This window comes from Quercus suber, unplaced genomic scaffold (assembly GCF_002906115.3).
Source record: "Quercus suber isolate HL8 unplaced genomic scaffold, Cork oak 2.0 scaffold_521, whole genome shotgun sequence".
In the NCBI taxonomy this organism is placed as follows: Eukaryota; Viridiplantae; Streptophyta; class Magnoliopsida; order Fagales; family Fagaceae; genus Quercus; species Quercus suber.
The window spans coordinates 216,667-236,758 of NW_027069970.1; the positions used below are offsets into that span (position 1 = coordinate 216,667).

The following is a 20,092-nucleotide window of genomic DNA, read 5'->3' on the forward strand; positions in this document are numbered from 1 at the left end:
GACTATATTGCTCGGTCATCAGCTCAAAGCTTGATTGATCCTTTACTGACCCCACAAAAATGCAAATAATGCAATATTATATATATATATATGACAACACTAATTATGCAATACTAACCCCACAAAAATGCAAAAAATGCAATATATATATATATATATATATCTGTGACAACACTAATTATGCAATACTAAATTGCAAAACAAACTGCTGTGAAGCCAATAATAAAAAAATTAATTAAAAAAAAAAAAACTTTATACAAGGTTTTGCAGCCAACATGCATCACAATCTCAATTTTGGCAGAGTGGCTGCATTGCATTTATCACTATGGTTCTTTGCCTCAAGCACACATTGCCAATTACAAAACAGCCCCTATAACGAGAATTAAACAGGAAAAAGAACAGCCAAGGAACTTAAGCTAAATCAATATGTAAGTTATAGTCATCAACTATTTAAGTGTAAACAGTATCATATATATGTGTGGTACCAAATCTCAATATCAAAGTGCAGAAGGAGCTGTATGCAGGAAGTATCATCAACCAATTACACATGCAGTAACCATCTCCAGAGAATGCTAATAAACCTTTCATGTAATTTCTATATTCTGCATTGCTTCATTTTGCGCCTTGTTAGTCCACTTGAATCAACCACAGAACTGATGATGGCATCATAAGAGATTTCAGCAGGGAACTTTATACTGTAATTTGCTCTTCTTTAAGTTGTAGAAGTACTGGTCTCTGGTCATTACTTCCAAAATTCATCTCCTTAAGCAATGGATGTTTCTCAGTCACCACCTTCTGTGGTGCAATTCTATTCACTGTGTTGTGGCTGCTGTTTCTAGCTGCTGGGACATCATGATTGTGCTTTCCCTCATATGTTGTTATGACAGCTTTAGGATCTGTTGAAGCTCTCTCAACATGCTTACGGACATTGCATCCCACACTAGTGCATTTGTAATAGCTCCTGTTAACAGATAGTGAGATATAAAAATGATTCGAACAGAGAATAAACATCATTAATGGTTTGAGTGCCAAAAAATTGAAGAAGAAAAAAAAAACTTGGGAGAGGATACCAAGATAAAATTATAAAAATAAGCTAAGCATAGCATTGGAAAAAACTAGCTTTGGAAAGCATGCCAAGATCAAATTGTTAGCTCCAAAGGCAAACACACTCGGAGAAGTTCTTTTGGTTAACTGACATGGGAGACAAAATAAGGACATTTGTCATCACTGATCACGAAATGAGAGTTTAATCTCAGCTTATCATAATAATCTCATCAAGAAACTGGGGATAAACCAATTATACAGCACACAAACTATTGGAATATGAGCTTAAAAGAAGCAAATCCACATGAACAAGAAATAATAAAAATAAAAAAAATCACACAAGACATCAATTGTTGGAGAGAACACCTTGGGAAGCGTCCAATTGAGTAGTTAATATAAGATATAGGGACACTACTTGACCCAAAAGGCTTAGGCCTATGAGTTTGGACATTGCTATATTATATTAATCACTCCATCTTGTTATTCTTATTCAATGTGGGACTTCACTTACACATGTATACCCAACATCAATATTTCACATAGTTTGGCCAACTAGTCAACTACATGCCTACATCCAAGGTCGATGATAATCAAAATCTATTTTCAGAAATATGGACTACAAATACATGACTAACTCTCACAAATAAAACTCACAGACGCTCACAAACAATACTCACAAACTTCAAAAACTCAAACACTCTCAAAACCTCTCACAAACATGACTGACCCAAATCCAAAAACACCAAAAATAAACTCTCAATACCAAACTCACAAACAAGACACTCACAATCCCAAAGTCCCAATAGTGTTCGTTTAAACAATATCAAGCTCTTAACTCTCAAATGCAGGTATCTTTTAACCTCAAAGGAACTACCAACTCTTGAAAAACCCATGCTATGTTCTTCTATGAGTCTTTTCCTTGCCCTATACAGGAGCCCTTCAAGCTAAAGCCATCAAACCCTTTGTAACACTATCTATTTATCAGACTTCAACATTTACTCCTTGATGGACTAGCAATACCTTCCCTAGTGGACAATGAATACTATTGCTTCTTGAACAAAGAGTAGACTTTCCTTCAACTCAAAGAAAACCCAAACCAATTCAAAATAGGAATACGAGGCAATTTCTAACACAAATACTTAGACACAATATCTCATATGTGAGGGCCTGATAACTCGAGAGACCAATTGACGCAACAAGGAAAAAGTAATTAGATTCTATATTGAATGATATAAACATTATCAAGTTTTGCATTTAGTGTTTAGAATATGAAACAGAGAAATTTAAAATTTTATTCTAGAAATGTAAAGGATTATGTCTCATATCACTCAAAGATGCTTCTGTCTCATGACCAAAATTTTGGAAGGGATAAGATTTCTTATTTTTGAATATTAAGATATAATAAACAGTGGATCAGATTCTTGGTCTCATATATAAAACATGTGGTAAATGTGCTAGTCATCAAGTGCAGAGGGAAGAAAGAAAACATTCAAAGAAATAAAAGTATAGAAAAAAGCTTGTAGGACCTACAAAATAACTGTTTGCACAAACTAATGATGGTCAAGTGAAGCAGAAGAACAAGAGACTTGAGGAGACTCTCTTTTTTTTTCTTTTTTTCTTTTTTTCTTTTTTTTTGTGTGTGAAGGGGGGGGGGGGGTGTTGGGGGGGGGGTTAAGAAAAGAGACATTTTTTTAACTGTCTTTCATTTTCAATCTTCCAATAAAACTTTAAGTCCACAGTGAGCTACTTGAGTTAGACTCTTATAAATCAAAGGAAGATAAGGGTGGCCTAAATCAACATTCTTGTAGCCCAGTTCTAGCATGGTGATCTTTTCAAATGAACACAGAAATTGTAAACCATACGTAAACTCTTAACTTTAAGAGGCAGCCTTACTAGCATGTTTACTCATATTTTTGGATTGTAAGCTTCAGTTTATGGCCCCTTTAATATATATGAAATTTCAAATTTTTTGGAAATATCATTTTTAAAAGTTGAATCCAAATCAGATCAGACAATTGAAATTAAAAGCTCATGACACTTCAAATTATATAAACATTAAAGCTTCATCTTAGAGGTACAAGAAGCCGTTTAACTGGGGCCAAAGTTGATGCAACTCTTTCACTCAATATATTTGATTTTCAAAATGTCAGGTCAGAAAGATACTGAAATATTCTTAGAATCCTCTTGCACCATGCAATCATTAGAACAAAACACAAACAAATAGAAACAGATGAGGTTACCACCTTGGATGAGGATTGCCTTTGACCACCTTTTGTCCATACTTCCGCCACCTGTATCCATCATCTAAAAGATCAACTTCACTTCTTGTTTGCACAATGATTTTTGGTTCTGTTACAGTCTTGTGCGACAAAGGTAACTCAGATGTCCCAGCATCTGTCATCCTGCACTCCAAGGTAAAAAAAAATTTTCCAAAAATTACAAAAAAGCAAAAAAATGTAAAAGAATGAATATGTACAATAATAGGTTGGGAACATGCCTTCTCTTTGGATTTGGCTCATCACCACCCCCCTCTTCTCTTGTTTCTGAATCACCTTCCTCCTCACTGTCACTTGATCCAGTTAACTGAGTGGGTGCTGTTTGAGTAGATTCTTGATCCCTCTCAGGAACTGAATAAGCTGGTACCGCTTGACTCGACTTGTTCCAATTTCCAGCCTGATTTTGCGAACCCAGATCTGGCTTAGCTAGAGAATTTGTATTTCCACTTAGATCACTACCTTCTTTTGCACGCTTATTGGGTGGAGGTAGTTCATGATTATGTTGTCCTTTGTAGATAATTTCAGTTATTTGTCCTTCAAGAGAACGCTCAACCTTTTTTTTGACAGGACAATTCAGATGTGTACATTTGTAGTAGCTTCGTGGAAATTCACTGCCCTTAACCTGCTTTTGCCCATATTTACGCCAGTTGTAGCCATCATTGGTAGGCTTATCAACAGCATTGGTAGGCTGGTATTTCCTATCAGAATGTGAGGCCTCTGATTGTTCCATCATGGAATTTCTGGGGTCTGATGTTGAGGGTGCCATCTGCTGTTGTGAAGCTTCACTTAAAGTAAAGGATGGATTATGCGTCAATGACTCTGTAGACGCTGCTAGTGTAGAAGGTTGATATTCAGCTTGCATGTTCATGTGAGATTGGACTAGTGCAGCTTGAGCTGTAACCTGTGCCAAGGCCTGCTGGTGAGACATTCCAAAGGGGCTCTGCATGGATTTTGCAGAACAAAAATAAGCCACAAGAAAATTAGATGGTAGTGTAATAATCCATGAAGTTCTCACTCCTCAACATAATATCCAACTTGTCTTATAAGGAAATACAGACCAAACCAAACTTTCATTTTTCAAAAATCCAACAATGCATGAATAGCTTAGTATAATTACACTATCAGCTATCCATCCTTAACTATTGGCTCGTTTGTGATGTCTATATTGAAATTCAAACTCTTGCATTCCACAACAGATTCAAGATTAACTTGCAAAGTCGTTTCTCACCAAAAAAAACTTGCAAAGTCCACCACACAATTCAAAATTAGTGTCAAAATTAATAAATTAGTGGACCTGTTGAATGGTGGAATGCACCAATATGTCAAAATTAATATTAGTTCCTAGTAATTTACAATATCCACCCTAATCAATCCAATAGTTTGTTAATTTAACACCAATTTTGGATAATGAACAGACATTGCACATTAATCTTCAATCAAAGAATAGATTGCAAAATCTTATAGTTTAGGGTGAAAATTGCAAATAACAAAGTTTAGGGTGGAGAGCTACAATTAAACCTCAATAAAATCACGATAAATTCATATCATTAATAGTTCCTAAGTTATAATTTATCATTTCACTTTTTCATAAAATTCACTATTATTATTATTCAAAATTCCATAATTTTTCCAAAAATACATTTTCACCAAGTCCAACCCCTCAAAATTTCAAGTAAAAAAAAGTTCTCCCCATGCTTGACACAACAAGGAAATGCCTCCTCAATAAATAGTTGTAGCCACCACAAGCTGAATCAAACATTAATTAGAGAAAGGAACCGAAAGAAATTGATCCAGCACATGGGAAACAGGTATACTTCTTTGCTTACAGGCACAATAGCATGAATCTTACACAATATCCACAAATGAGATAATCTAAGTGCCTCTTGCTTGTCCCATGGAATTTGAATTGCTTCGATGTGATTTACATTGTTCGAAAGCAAGATTTGAAAACCTTATCCCTTTACAACCAAAGCATCAAACTTAAACACCCTCTAGTTTCAAAAATGAATCTATTCCAGTTATAGTTCAAACCCCTCACCATATATGCATATTATTCACAATCTTAAAATCTGAATAAAAGTGGCTCTTTCTTCAAAACAAGCATTATGCAAACTCCATAATTTCACTTTTCCTAGAATCAGAAACCATCAAATTAATACAGAATCAACAAAAACATGTTACTCACAATCTTAAGTATAAAATTCTTAATAAACTACCTTAACACAATGCCACAACTTCAACTGCCACCCATACCTTATTCCTTATCTCTCAACCTCAACACTCTAAAACAGGCATTATGCAAACTCCATAACTACATTTCCCTACTCTCAAAGCCAACAAGAACCAACCCTTACTCCCAAAAATTTGGGGTCAGCTATGAATCCTCAATAGACTAGTCAAGGTTCAGCCACGTGTATTCTTTTCTATCATTCTAATTTATCATACGTCCTTACTTGATATGTCATTTCTCAAGAACCGTCAGATTCATATCTTATCCTTATCTTGTTCTCATCCTCAACGCAATCACTCTAAAACAAGCATTATGCAAAGTTCATAACTCTGCTTTCCTACTCTCAGAAACGATGAAATTAACACAGAATTAATCAAAAACAAAACAAGCCCGTTACAAAAACACCATAATCGGATTCAAATTACCTGAGGAGAAAAGAATCCAGGGGAGTTGAGAAAGCCAGAGGGGCTCAAGCCAGGTGGAATAGTGAACAATGGTGAGGAAGCAACAACCAAATTGTTTGGCCTACTTTGCTTAAACCCAGAAGTGTTATCCTTCAAAGAATTGTCTTTGTGGGTGAAGAAGGTGGGAGTGGCTAGAGGAGAGGCCATGGCTCCAGCGAGTAGCTGAGAGAAGGAACGGCAATCAGAGTCAGGGTAGTTGTCAGAGAAGAAGGAAGAGACAAGAGTCATGGGTCCAGGGCTTGCTCCAGGCCCACCTGTGAAAAGGGTCTCCATGGATGGTCCAGGTGGGAGTGTTATTGTTGGCCTTGGTGCTGTAACTCTCCCTGAATCTTCACTCTTTGCCATTCTCTCTCTCTCTCTCTCTCTCTCTTTTTGTATGTCTCTATGCAAACTACTTTCTTCTAAAAGCTCTCTCCCTCTCTCTCTCTCTCTCTCTCTCTCAAAGTTTCTATCTTTCTGTGTATAAATGTCTCTGTGTCTATGCAATATTTCTCTCTCTCTCTCTCTAAAGACTCTGCAACTCTCTCTCTCTCTCTCTCTGTGTAATTGCTTGCAACTACTTTCTTAATAATTTAATAATTTAAAAAAAAAATGTGTGTTTTTTTTATTTATTAGTTTGCGCGTTAGTGAGAAGAAATGATGGTAGTTGATGTTGTTGTTGGTGTTTCGTGCTCTCTTCAAATTTATCTCTCAGTGGAAAGTCCACGGAGCCGAAACCGATAATGACTTTTTTTTTTATATAAAAAGAAAAAAAAATGTATATATATATATATATATATATATGTATACACTTATTAATATATGAATGAAGTGTGTAACCTATGATGTATGCAGAGATTAGGAGCTCAAAATTTCTTAAATAGCTAGGTAAAGAACAACTTAACAAAAGTTGAGATGATTTTCATCAATATGTATCTTTTAGACACCCGAAGTCCTTATTCATTTCCAAAATAGAAAACAATAACAACATCAAAATAAAAAGTAAACTATAGTTCTAGAAGAAAAAGGAAGGAGAGAAGAGTAAACTATAACTTCACTTTTAATTAAAATAGTTGAATTTATTGATAACACACATAGAGAAAAAGTCTGAGGGCTTGCTGTATTAAGGGTGTATTTAAATACCGCTTATTTTATTGAAAACTGAAAACAATAAAAAAATATTTTTCAGTTACTGTTTATCAATGAAATCAATGTGCTTTTGCCTAATTGCACTGTTCATGGGACTATAAGAAAAAAAGAAAAACGCAAACGTAGGAATTATAATTCCTATCCAAACACCTTCCAAGTGTGCGTTTGTGTTAAGATGAAAAATAAAAATTATTTCATTATTCAGTTTATTTTTGTTATTATTAATGTCTCCACTGCACTTTTTGACACTATTCATAAGTCCCACCATATTATTTCAACTAACTTTTATCTTTATCTATCGTACTTTCAACAAAATAAGCAGTATCTAAACACAACTTAAATCGTTTAATATTAAATGATACGTATCATACTTTCGTTAATGAAAATTCGCTCAAAGTTCAAGTTACTAAAAATGCATAGTGCATCAAATTGATCCTACAAGGATCAATGGCCATTATTTTTCCCCCTTTTACATCAAGTAACAAACTCATAATACCTAATCAACAACTACAGCACATGTTGTGAATCAGAATGGATTGCGAGTGAACTATATTCTTAATGTTTACTGGTCATATTTAAATTAAGGCCAAGTCATTGAAAAATTGTCATGTCAATCAATTTGTAAACGGATCCGAAAAAAAGTGAAAAGGACAACAATAATATCTTCTGAAAATAGTAAAATGGTACTATGCAAAATTAACTATAAAAAAAAAAAAATGAAATTGAAAAGAAAAAATTCAATGAAAAATAAAAATGCTAAGACTACAAATTTTCCCACAACTTGTTCATAGGGCAAGTCGGCACATTTGGTACATTCTCATTAAGTTTAAACCATTGTTAAAATCATACTCACGAGGAGTTAGTTGAGTTGGTTAGGTCTTTGGCATGTTTCTAAGAGATTCGACTTTCCCGTAGTTATCGTTGTTTGCGTAGGTATGAAGCATCTCACATGAGTCGTTAGGAAATTAGCATGTGTTGAAGTCTTGGAATACCTGCAATCCTTAATAATTGAAGGGTTGAGATTGTGTCTATTGTACTATGTTAGAATGTAGACACATGTCTAATTTTGGACATATATATTTTAACATATTTAATACACTAATATATACAAGGTGTGTCTATAATCAAAAAAGAAAAGAAAAGAAAAGACAAAAAAGAAAAGAAAAAGAAAAAGAGTAAGTCTNTTTCTTTTTATTATGATTTATATATATATATATATATAAATTATGTGAGTCCAATATTTTTTTATTCTCCATTTTTATTAAATCTGCTGATGAAAAAAAAAAAAAAAAAAAGTGTCCAAAACAAACAAGGGTAAAATCTAAGTAATACATTATATAAAGTTAAATTACTAATTACAACCTCTAAAATTCAATCTGTTTTCTATTCTTGCAAGTTTCATTTTTTTATTTCAATATTTTTACTTTAATCAATTACCAAATTAGTTATTCCATCTAATTTTGTCTATTTGCACCAATATTAAAATTATAGAGTATAATTTGTAAGTTAATCTATTTTTATTTTATTGGTTAAATAATAAGAGTGAAATTAAAATGATCCACAACTTAATAGAATGGATAAGAAGATAATAATATAGATTGTCATGCATAATTATAGTCTCAAGGATGGTGTCTTGTTACCAAGACACAATTCCAAAATATATAACAATTTACATTTTAGTGTTTGGCTTATGATCATAGTTTTAAAAATTGGATCAAACCAACCTGTTCAACTGGGAACTAGGCACCAATTCAGTTTGGTAAAAACCCCTAAAACCGGTTATAAATCGAGTAAAATCAAGAATCGGGACCAAAACCGATTCTTTGACCATACCAATTTTTAAAATCATGCTAATGATAGCTTGACAATTGAGGAATGAGCAATATGTTTCAAATATTAATATATTACACAATACAACATATCTACATTAAAATTTGATTTAAGGTCCAATTCATGATTTTTAACAATTATGCATAACATGATTATAGTAGGCAAACAACCAGTTACATTACTTTAATTAGAGTTTTTTTTTTTTTTTAATGTTTGTAAGTACAAAGAATTCAAACCTACGATATTCACTCCATAATGATTATTTTTTATCATTATCTGAGATATCAATTGGTTTTTAGGTATACGAGGGATACAAACTCACATTCCTTATTCGTTGACAAAAAATTTTATTTAATGGAGTGGTTTTCTTCCATTGTCTTTTCATTGGTTCTAATTAACTAAATTAGTGAAGTCTTTATTACTCCCTCCGTCCCATTTTTTTGTCCTCTATTCCATTTTGAGATGTCCCAAAATATTGTCCTATTTCTAAAAATAAAAGTCATTAATTTACTAATGTTCCTATTATACCCCTATTAATTTATTAATTCAATTTTTTAATAAATTTTTTTAAGGGTAATTTTGGAAACTTATACATTTTTAAAAGGTAGACAAAATAATAAATGATGTTCCCTTAAAAAGTTTGACTTTTCAAACAGGACAAAAAAATTGGGACGGAGGGAGTATCAAATAAGAGATTTAGGGTTCAAACTCCACTTACACCAAAAACCAATTACTATTTTGATACGATAAGAGCAATCATTATGAATAAATGCCATAAATTGGAATTTTTTCTATATATTCTTTTCTGTTTAGAAAATTGATAGACTATAACGTAACATGAAAATGATTTGATGACCCTAGAAAGATAATTGTTAAAGTGTTTTTGTTACTCACATTTTGAAAATACCACTTGTTGGTCCCTAGGAGAGACCAAAACTTCATAAAAATTAAAATGAAAAACCAAAGGGAATGAAAGATAATAATGGAAAAACTAATGGTGGCGGCTTCTGTTTTATTATTTTCTTTTGCATATTTTTAAGTTTTTATACAATTTTGTTTTAAGTTCAAGTGATAGTGAAACCATTTATGGCATCTGTGATTCAAACTCCACCTTTCACTTTCTTCATTCTGTATTTAAAAAATAAATAAATTTTAAACAACAAAGCTCTCTCTCTCTCTCTCTCTCTCTCTCTCTCTCTCTCTTAAGGGTGGCAATTCGTGTTCATATGTCGAGTTCATGTCATGTCGACTCATGAGTATTCAACTATATGGGTCAACCCTAACCCAATATGTGTACTAAACGGGTCAGGATTCATCAACCCTAACACAACCCATTTATTAAACGGGTTAGTCATGTCGACCTGTTTATTAGATTTTATCAAAATGAAAAAATAAATAATAAATAATAAATAATTTTAGTATTAATCAAATTGATATGAATTATGAAAAAACAAACAAATAAATATTTTTAATACTCTCTCCGTCCTACTTTTTTTGTCTTATTTGAAAAGTCAAAATTTTTAAGGAAACATTATTTATTGTCTTGTCTACATTTTAAAATTTTATAAATTTCCAAAACTACCCTTAAAAAAAATTTATCAAAAAATTAAATTAGTAAATTAATAGGAGTATAATAGGAACATTAGTAAATTAATGACTTTTATTTTTAAAAACAGAACAATATTTTGGAACATCTCAAAATAAACCACAACAACTAACGAGCAACTGCATTACAAATAATAATTCAAAACTAAAGTATATCTCAATATCAGAAATAATCAATCATAATATGTCAAAGAAAATAAATCACAACAACTAATAAGTCTATATACATAAGGTTTGAACTTTGAAGGGTATATTGGTAAAATGTCATTTAATTAAAGGAGTCAGACATGTCAAACGAGTTCCATAATATGGACACTAACCCAACTCGTTTATTAAATAGGTTAGTCGTGTCAACCCGAATATGACACAAACCTATTAAACGTCAACTCATAACCTATTAATTTTGTATTGTATTGTGTCGAGTTCGCAAGTCGTGTCCAATTTTGCCACTCTCTCTCTCTCTCTCTCTCTCTCTCTCTCTCTCTCTCTCTCTCTCTCTCTCTCTCTCTCTCTTCTCTCTCCCTTCTTTCTCTCTCTCTCTCTCTCTCATTTTATAAACCATTACTATCTCCTATTTAAACACGATTGCAAGAATAAAGAAAATGCTACCCACATTAATTACAAGAAACTCACTTTAAAAAGGAAAGGAAGAAGAAGAAAAAGGAATGATGTATGTGACAAATTATATCTAATTTTAATTCAAATATCAAGTAATTGCTACCAAAAAAAAAAAAAAAAAAAAAAACCAAGTAATTAACTTAAGCATGTCGCTTAACACCTCACTAGTGTCTCTTTTTTTTTCTCTCTATCTAAAAAAATAGCACATTAAGCTAGATACCATTGACAACAGGCAATTAATAAATTATAAATTGTAGATCATAAAGTGGTATAACAAGCACATGTAAAAATAAATATCAAAATGTTTATAAAAAGAAGAAGAAGAGCAATTTGAACATGTGATTGTGAGCTGAGTAAAATAAAAAGTGGTATAATATTAATGTTAGGGTAGTGTGTTAAAAACTCAAAAAAAAAAAAAAAAAAAAAAACTAAAAGCAAGCTGCAAACAAAAGACATGTTGGCAAATTGGCAACAGAAAGAAAAGAATAAAATAGAAATGAGCTGCGTGTATGAAGTGCAAGCCACAAAGTTAACCAAACAAAACAACTATCCACTAGGGATTGAAAATGAGAGAAATGATAAGGATTGATTAGTACATGTTGAAGCTGACCCACCCCAATGACAATGGAAAAAAATAAAACCCGAGTTCTCTCTCATCACGGTGCCGTGTACGCCCCTCAACCCACCCACATCTCAGTTCAGTCTCATCCATTATCATTGCCATTGGGTCATCCATCAGGACCCACTCATTAATATCTACAAACTTATTTGCCTTCTAAATTTTCTTCCAAAATAAAAATAACTTAGCCTTGAAAATAGGTTTTATTTTGCTCTAAAAGTTTGGTTTTTGCATTATTTAATTATGTAGTTTCTTTTAGGAGTTCAAAGTAAAATTTGAATTCCCCAAAATGGAGTTTTATGCAGTATTCACTTATGTGCACAGCAAACTTAGAATTCGAGTTTAATTTCACATCAATCGTGCCACATCAATGTTACTTGCATATAACATGACTTTGGCAAAATCAAGTTTAAAAAGAGGTTATATAACTAAAAAGTTTGTTGAAGAGACTTTTTAATTATATAATTAAGGAAAAAACTATTACAGTACTTAGCAAAATAGGCCCTTGAAAATATCATCAGGTGGGGAACCAAAAAAAAAGAGGTGTGGATGGCTCAAGTTCATAAGATTTTGGTTCTAGTTTGTATAGCAAAATAGATATCTGACTCATTAAAAAAGCAAACCAAAAATAAATAAATAAATCCTAAGTCGTGTGGATGGCTCAAGTTCATAAGCTTTGGTTCTAGTTTTTCTTTCTTCTATTTTTTGTTTATTTATCAAGGAGATTAAACAAACAATAATTTCGTTAAGAAGTGTTGTAATTGTACAAGTTTACAATTATTTTATTTATAGTGTTTTAAAAGTACAAGTAATGTTTGGTTGAAAAAAAAGTACAAATAATATTTATTTAATATATATTATTATTTGATTTGCAAAATGTTTGTATGGGTTTATTAATAAAAATGTGTAAAATAAATGAAAATTTTATCAAACTTATATAATTGAAAATATTTGTAATAAAGTATATAATAAAAGATCACCGTAGGTTGCGTGATACAATAAATAGTGGTTATTAGAATATTAAAATTGTAAAATATCTATTATTGAAATTGCCTTCTCAAAAAAAATAATAATAATACATTTCTTGAAATTGCCAGAGCAGCCTTTTAAAAATAATTTTCCCTTTTTTTAAAGAGTTAGTGGTTAGCAAAAAGATATAGAATGCAAATCTATGCAAAGCTCAATGTACTCTCCAATGCATTTTCAAAACAATTTGTCAATTTGAACCCAAAAAAACTGAAGTGCATGTATGGACGCCTAAACCCTGTAGTTCATGTGATATGGCTGTCTTTGCACTGCAAGTACATAAAAAGTATACGGATTTAATCTACCAAGGACCAAGCTTGGGAATATATACAAGGTAGAGTTTAAGTTATACCACTCAATATTTTTTAATTGAATGTAAATTTTGACAAATCTACCATTAGATTACATTATTTTCGTATATTTTTCATGCTTGCAAAATTAAAAAATGATCAAAGATCAATGACAATGTCATTAATCAATTGTTTAAATTCGAGTTTTTGTAGTTTAAAATAATGCATAAAAAATGAGTTTATAGATCAAATTGTAAATTACATCTGACTAACATAAAAATTTACATGCATGTTAAAAATATATAGAACATATAATTAAACAGTGAGATTCTCAATACACACAGAGCAACACGAGTAATATCCGAATTGACATTCCAGGCACTGCTATTTATTTTTTTATTTAAAGGCTGAGACTCAAAATTAAACAATTTTTTAACTTTCCAAGAATCCAACTTCAAAATCAATTCAACGCTTTGTTGTGCTACTTTGTTTTTCACATATTAAGGATTTTCATCAAAGTGACTTCATTTATAATTGTGCTTTCTTTAATATCTTTTCAATATGATTTATATTGCCTTTTTTTTTTTTTAAATATTTGTTTTTCACATATTAAGGATTTTCATCAAAGTGACTTCATTTATAATTGTGCTTTCTTTAATATCTTTTCAATATGATTTATATTGCCTTTTTTTTTTAAAAAAATAAGTAGATTTAAAAATTGCAGCATCAGTATTCCCTGGTGAAACATGCCACATTTTAAAAACCATGAAATTGAACTTGTGATGCACATGCACAGGAGTAGGCACCTACTTCAAAATCTGTTTTAAGGCTTTGTTAGGATTTTTTTCATATATTAAGGATTTTCTATTTTTCTTCAAAGTGACTTTATTTATAATAATTCTTCTTTCTTTAATATCTTCACAAAATGATTAAATTTTTTTTTTTAATGCCAGCATTAACTAAAAAAAGATAATGGTCCACTTCATTTAGAAAATAGCACAAGTTGTGCGCCGTCACATTTCTTGATAGGACATTGGTTCAAGTTCAATGGATGCCAAATCTAATTGGTCATAGCATTTGCATATTCAACATTATGTTATCTCACCACAGACCAAAAAATACCGAGTACAGTCCTTGTCATAGTTAATTTCTAAATTACTACATGTCTATCAGAATCAAAATTCATGTTAGCACGTTTCTCAAAAAAAAAAAATTCATGTTAGCACATACACCCTGACACCCTGTACCACATTAACCCATCCTTGGTGGCTAGGTAGCAAAGATATCATATTGCTAAAGGAAAATCCAACTCCATTTGGGAGCATTTTGCGGTCGGCCAAACAAAACAGAATTTCACAATACCAAACTCATAAAACCAGAAAGAAAATGTGGAAATAAAATTAAGAAACAGGAGCATTTTGTGGTCCGCCAAACAAACAGAATTTCAACATACCAAACCCACAAAACCAGAAAGAAAATGTGGAAATAAAATTAAGAAACAGGAAACAGACACCAAAAAATTTAATAAGGCCACCAACCATACTGTTCTATTATAGAAGACAAAAAAATGTGTTAGTTATGTTTGCATTCTCCAATCCAGAGAATCTACTTTTCATGTGCTTGTTGGTTGAGGACATATACTAATTAGCAGCAACAGACGTGGTTCAGAGTTCTGTACCACTTGTGCAATGCTAATTCAACATGCAGTGCGGAAACCAAGCTTAGCAAGTTGATATATATATATATATATATATAACATGTTCGGCTATGCTAAACTGTCAATCTAGAGGAGATGTAAGCAATGTCAGACATTAGAACCTAAGGCAACAATAGATAGTTAGATACTATAAAAAATCACATCTATAAATCACTCCAAGAAGCATTTTGCTACATTTTTGCTAGCAGCAAATCATGATATTAAGTTGTTCATATTAATGCTTTTATTCACAAAACTCCCCCCCTCAAGAGCAGTCATTTTGATTTTATGTCAAGAGAGGAGTTGGCGATTGATTCAAGATGGGAAGGATTTGTGAAAAATAACAATGCTCATTTATAAAATCAATCACCAACTTTTCTCACCAGACTATTGAGAGTAATAGAAGCAAGCGTAAATTGATTCATCATTTGGGTTTTTTTCTGAAACATATGTGAGCAAATATGGGTAAAAGGATCATTCTCTATTCAATTCAAAAGTACATGTACAATGAAATTGGGCTACTCACAATTTAATCTCAGAAAAATAAGTTGATGAGACAGCCAAACCTTCAACATCATAAGTACGAACTAGCCTCTGTCTCTTGCCGGGTGCTTCAAGCCAACAGAACTCCAAATGGAATGACTTGTATTCTGCCACACTTTTTGCCACATCACATGGGCATCCCATATACATGCCACCAGGCAAGAGTGTAATCTGGTAACCCCCATCAAATATAACTAAATTGTCTGACTGGGTACCCGTCCATGGAACATTAGTGGTAACTTCACCCCCAGTAGATGTTGAAGTAATATCCTTATTTTTTGTGTGGAGGAAAAAGAGAAAAGTGACTTAGAACATAACTTTACATAAACAGATCACAACATTATTATTACCATTTTTATCTTGTTTTAACAAACAGCTGTAACAAGTAGTATCACAATATATCACTGCAGTATTTTACTACTTAATCATATTCCGGAGCACGATTTGAGTTGCTGAAGTACTTTATTATCCCAAAACAGAGAGAAATGAGCATGTCAGACAGATTGGGAAGCAATAATCGGCAGTTTAGAGTACGTAAAACCTGTTTGTTGCATGCTTTACAGAGAGACAATAATAATGTCAAATGCTTTTTATCTTCATTTTTATTGGTCAAGCAGCTCAAATTTCTGCTGTTTACATATTATTAATAATAATAACCAGCTCGTATTTATTATTTTCGGATTCATGAGGAAGTAATTTGCCTATGAGGGTAGGATACCTGAATGAGCTGACCCTTGTCATTTATTTCAAGCGATGAAACTGTATCAGCTTCAGCAATTGTTGCTCCATAAACACCACTGCGTTTTGTGATAGAGTGACCTTTCCATTTACCAAGATATGGAAGAATCCTGTTTGTGTTTCCCTGGATCTGGAGAAAGATATCTAATGTGACCACAAATCACACTGAATATGTTTCCTTGTAGTGGCAATATTTATTAAAAAATAAAAAGAAAAGAAAAATAATGATGAAAACCCAAAAGCTACTCACTATCTGCTGCTCAACAAAAAATTGGGTATCAAACTCACTGTGGTATTGTCAAGGGAAGGAGGAAAAGGCACCCCATCACCTCTTTCCTCAAGGAAGACAAGAAGCATTTCTAGGATGCCCTTTGGGTCCATAATATGGAATGCTCTTGCTCGCATATCTTTCTCCAGAGAATATAGGCAGTTCTCACATACAATAGAGGGACGACGAGAGGGAAGCTTAAGATTTCTGCATGGTGAGGGGCATTGGAAAGAAAAAGGAAGTAAGTATATTCATTGAGAAACAATAATTGTTAGAAAGGTTTATAGGTCCTCCACATAAAGGTATCAAGGTCACATAGTAGCAATCTACAACTTGTAGATCCTCAATTGTGAAAATTTCTGAAAATGAAGGAGGTCCAAAATAATCAAATTGATAAGTTCCTATCTGGGAGAGAAGTTTAAAATCTCATTTTTTTCAAGTTTTTCAAAACCTCACTTTTCTCTAGGTACAATTTTGTGAAACAACATTTTCAAAAAGTTGAAAAATAAGTTGTACCAAACAAGTACTAACCAAATCTCCAAACAGGACATTAACTGATTAATTATTATAATGATTTAAACAAAAAGAAGTGTTCAAATTATTAATTTTCCAGTAACTGGACAATTGCTCAACTAATTGCTCTTTGTTATTGCCCACTAAGCATACACATGCTCATCCTATGGGCAGTCTGGATGGTTAAATAGATGACATACGAGTGAGAGTTTGACACTACGGAGACAGTCATATAACATAAGCATTTGCAAGCATCTACTCTTTCCACGTTGAAAGCGTACAACTTCTGGCCTATGTGCATGCCATATCTATATCGACCTATCCATTTCTGTTTTCCACATTTGATAGTGAAGAACCAGCACTTCAAATGGAGCAACGGCCACTATTACAATTTATAGAATTTCATAATAATCCTTAAGATGATAATTTTGAAAGTCATTTTGCACAAAAGAAAAAATTAAGAAAAACAGAAAATTTAAACCATAGGCTAGCTACAGAAACCTGTGGAAATGAATTGTATAGAATAATTACATGTCTATGGAAAGACTGAGCAAAGGCAATCAAAAATATAAACAATAGAAGCTAATACATGGAATACTGGCTACCTATTGACCAATTCATTTTGTTTAAAGTATTGTTACAATGAAAATAGACATTCAAAAATGACAACATAAACTTTGTAAAAATCTCCATCAATTGCAGCCTTAGTTTCACCCAATAATGGGCAAAACAATTTTCTATTCATTTTCTTTTCTCATCAATTTTAACAGGCATGAACCATATTACTAATGTGACAGCATAGTCCCACTATTAATTGCCAGTAACGCATAAAAAACATTATTAGAAGAAGTAACTTACTTTGGCAATTCTTCACCAGTGTCGTCTTCCCCTAGAACCCCTTGCCTTAATACAGTCTCTAACATGCCAGCTGTCTGGTATCTTAAAGCAAACGCTCTCTCCTTTGGGAAAAAACCAATCTGCAGACTAGTTGGAATGGATATTCAACAGAAACAATGGGATCACAAAAACCTATTCCACGGGAAAGCTGATAAGCGAACTCAAAACCTATTTAATGTAAAAAATGCTAGAATACTTACCTGTTGATATTTGTCCACAGTGAACATATTGGTTTCTTTAATTTGTACTCTGCCCATTCTGGCTCATCATCATATCCCGAAATTGAAGTGCTTGATGGAGGCTGTTTTATGTATAACCTATATAGTAGAAGATAATTAGTACAATAGAATCATACAGCAACAAAAAGTGCAAGATACACTGCTATTATTATTTGATATGATATTAAGGCCAATGCCCTCTAGAGCAAATGGCTTGTCCTCCCCCATTCATAAGTAAAAGGTAAGTTTATAGGTACAAAACTATGCAGGAACGTGAGTTGTAATCACCCATTTTAAGGAGAAAAAAAAGCTTGATATCAACAAGTACCATAAACTCCTTGTTCCAGTTATATTTCCTTCAAAAAAACCAGAACCTCAATAAACTGCCATTTTTTCTTTCATTTTTGTTTTTTTTTTCCTAGTATAATAGATGTTGTACCTAATACACAAAGCTCCCACTTTTACTGGGTCTGGAGAAGTGATTGGTATCAAAAGTGAAAATGAAAGTTAAAAATAACCCAAACTTACTTGGTCGTCTACTCCCAAATTCATTACAAAATTCAGCATAATCATTTATAACTGGCCACCATCATTAGAGACTGTAGCAACAATATTGTTATGCCAATCATTTCATGATAAAAGCCGATCATGTACAATTACCAATGGAGATAGACCCTGCTTTGAAGCCCTATTCTGGGACGAACTCTCAAAATGTCCTAAATAAACATAACAATCACGTCTGATCAACAAATGTCCAATGCATTGCAAATTCTCAAGCAAATGGATCATGCTATACTTAAGCAATCTTCAGTCCTTACATAGACTTGAGTCCAGTAAGTCCTGACATGGTTCACTAGACTTCTCCTTTCATTTCAAAATATTTTAACCATCATCATTATATCAATCTCAGAATTACGAACAGCGTTTTTCATCCAGTTTATTGCTCAGTGAACAACAATTAATCTATAAAAAAAAAAAAAATTGATTAACAACTAATGCTCATTAAGAGTGACACTTACGTCTGAATGAGACTAATGAGTTCATCTTCTCCATAGGAGCTCACGGCAAGCTTTGTACTCACTTTTTGCAACAAATTCCCGCAAGCATCAAATTGCTGCCATTTTTTTTTTTTTTTAAAATCAGCACCCCAGAAAACAAACAAAACATTTTTTTTTCTCTGTTTGGCCTGGCAATGAAAGATATTTAAAACATAACTAGACACAAAACTCCATATTTGGAATCAAATATAAAATAAAACGAAAGACCCAGAATTCATTTTCTCAGAAACCAAACAAAGAGCTCAGACTTAGAAGAAGAAAAAAAAAAAATACAAAAAGTAGTTAAAAGCAAATGAGCAGTAAATGACTGAATAGACTTACAAAGAAAGAACCTCTCCACTTGCCCAGGTTGAGTTTGAAGAAGCTGTGAAGATTATCAATGCTCATGGAGTCTTCTTCGCTTGGTTTTTGAGCGTCTCCTTGTTGTTGGACAGCGGTGGACGAAGGTGAGTCATTGGCCCGGGTTACGGAGCTCCGGAATGTGTGAATGGAGCGGAGAAATGGGTTTGGGATGGAGATGGAGAGACATGTGGAGAAGGGTCGAGTTGTACGGGAGTTTGGTGGTTTGGGAATGGGAGGGAGTGTAAGTGAGTAGTAACAAATGGAAGCCATTGAAGTTCTGTGGAGGAGTGGAGTTAGTGTTGTCTCTTCACTCTTGTCTGAAATACCATATCCTTATCATCTGAAATGGGTTGGAGAGTTTGGGAGAGTTCAAAGCCCAATTTCAAATGGGTTAATATAGGGCTATGGCCTTAGGTCACGGCCAACCGATTTCCCATATTTTTGTACTATTTAAACAATAAACAATAACATTTAAACTTATTATTTTTTAAATACATTTTTCAATAGAATCTCTATCATTTTCTCTATCTCATTTAAATATTATTTCTTCATTTTTTTATTTTTTTTAATCTTTCTCTATTCATTCCCACAAAATCATAGCAATGCTACTGCCAATGTCACCATCACGCCACTACCACTACACCGCAAACCCACATCAACCACCACCACCATCAATCAACCTACCCCCC

At 32.7% G+C, this 20,092-nt stretch overlaps 2 protein-coding genes across 3 annotated transcripts; both read right to left on the reverse strand.

Moving 5' to 3' along the window:
• Positions 1–211: 211 nt before the first annotated feature.
• LOC136063388 (probable WRKY transcription factor 3) lies at positions 212–6,574 on the reverse strand. 2 transcript variants are annotated; one of them, XM_065763732.1, is made up of 4 exons: positions 5,976–6,574; positions 3,542–4,221; positions 3,288–3,446; positions 212–961 (listed from the first exon to the last, which is right to left on the reverse strand). In XM_065763732.1, exons 1-4 carry the CDS (start codon positions 6,357–6,359, stop codon positions 691–693), a joined length of 1,494 nt encoding a protein of 497 aa, XP_065619804.1. In that variant the 5' UTR covers positions 6,360–6,574; the 3' UTR covers positions 212–690. The 2 variants fall into 2 exon arrangements, with proteins under 2 accessions (XP_065619804.1, XP_065619803.1); XM_065763731.1 differs by having other exon boundaries at positions 3,542–4,260; positions 5,976–6,572.
• Positions 6,575–15,225: 8,651 nt separating this feature from the next.
• On the reverse strand, positions 15,226–19,762 carry LOC136063392 (uncharacterized). The gene is given in 8 exon segments (XM_065763736.1): positions 15,226–15,639; positions 16,088–16,237; positions 16,396–16,582; positions 17,747–17,865; positions 17,986–18,026; positions 18,029–18,102; positions 19,023–19,117; positions 19,383–19,762. Coding segments are annotated over 8 exon segments (1,248 nt in total). The 5' UTR covers positions 19,674–19,762; the 3' UTR covers positions 15,226–15,348.
• Positions 19,763–20,092: the final 330 nt, after the last annotated feature.

What these genes read in the sequence shown, in the direction of transcription:
- LOC136063388 (XM_065763731.1), bottom strand. Translation starts at nt 6,359, where the DNA reads ATGGCAAAGAGTGAAGATTCAGGGAGAGTTACAGCACCAAGGCCAACA. An exon ending in CTGGATTCTTTTCTCCTCAG is followed by an intron (nt 4,261 to 5,975) that starts GTAATTTGAATC and finishes AAATCCATGCAG; the next exon opens with AGCCCCTTTGGAATGTCTCA. An exon ending in GAGCCAAATCCAAAGAGAAG is followed by an intron (nt 3,447 to 3,541) that starts GCATGTTCCCAA and finishes CTTGGAGTGCAG; the next exon opens with GATGACAGATGCTGGGACAT.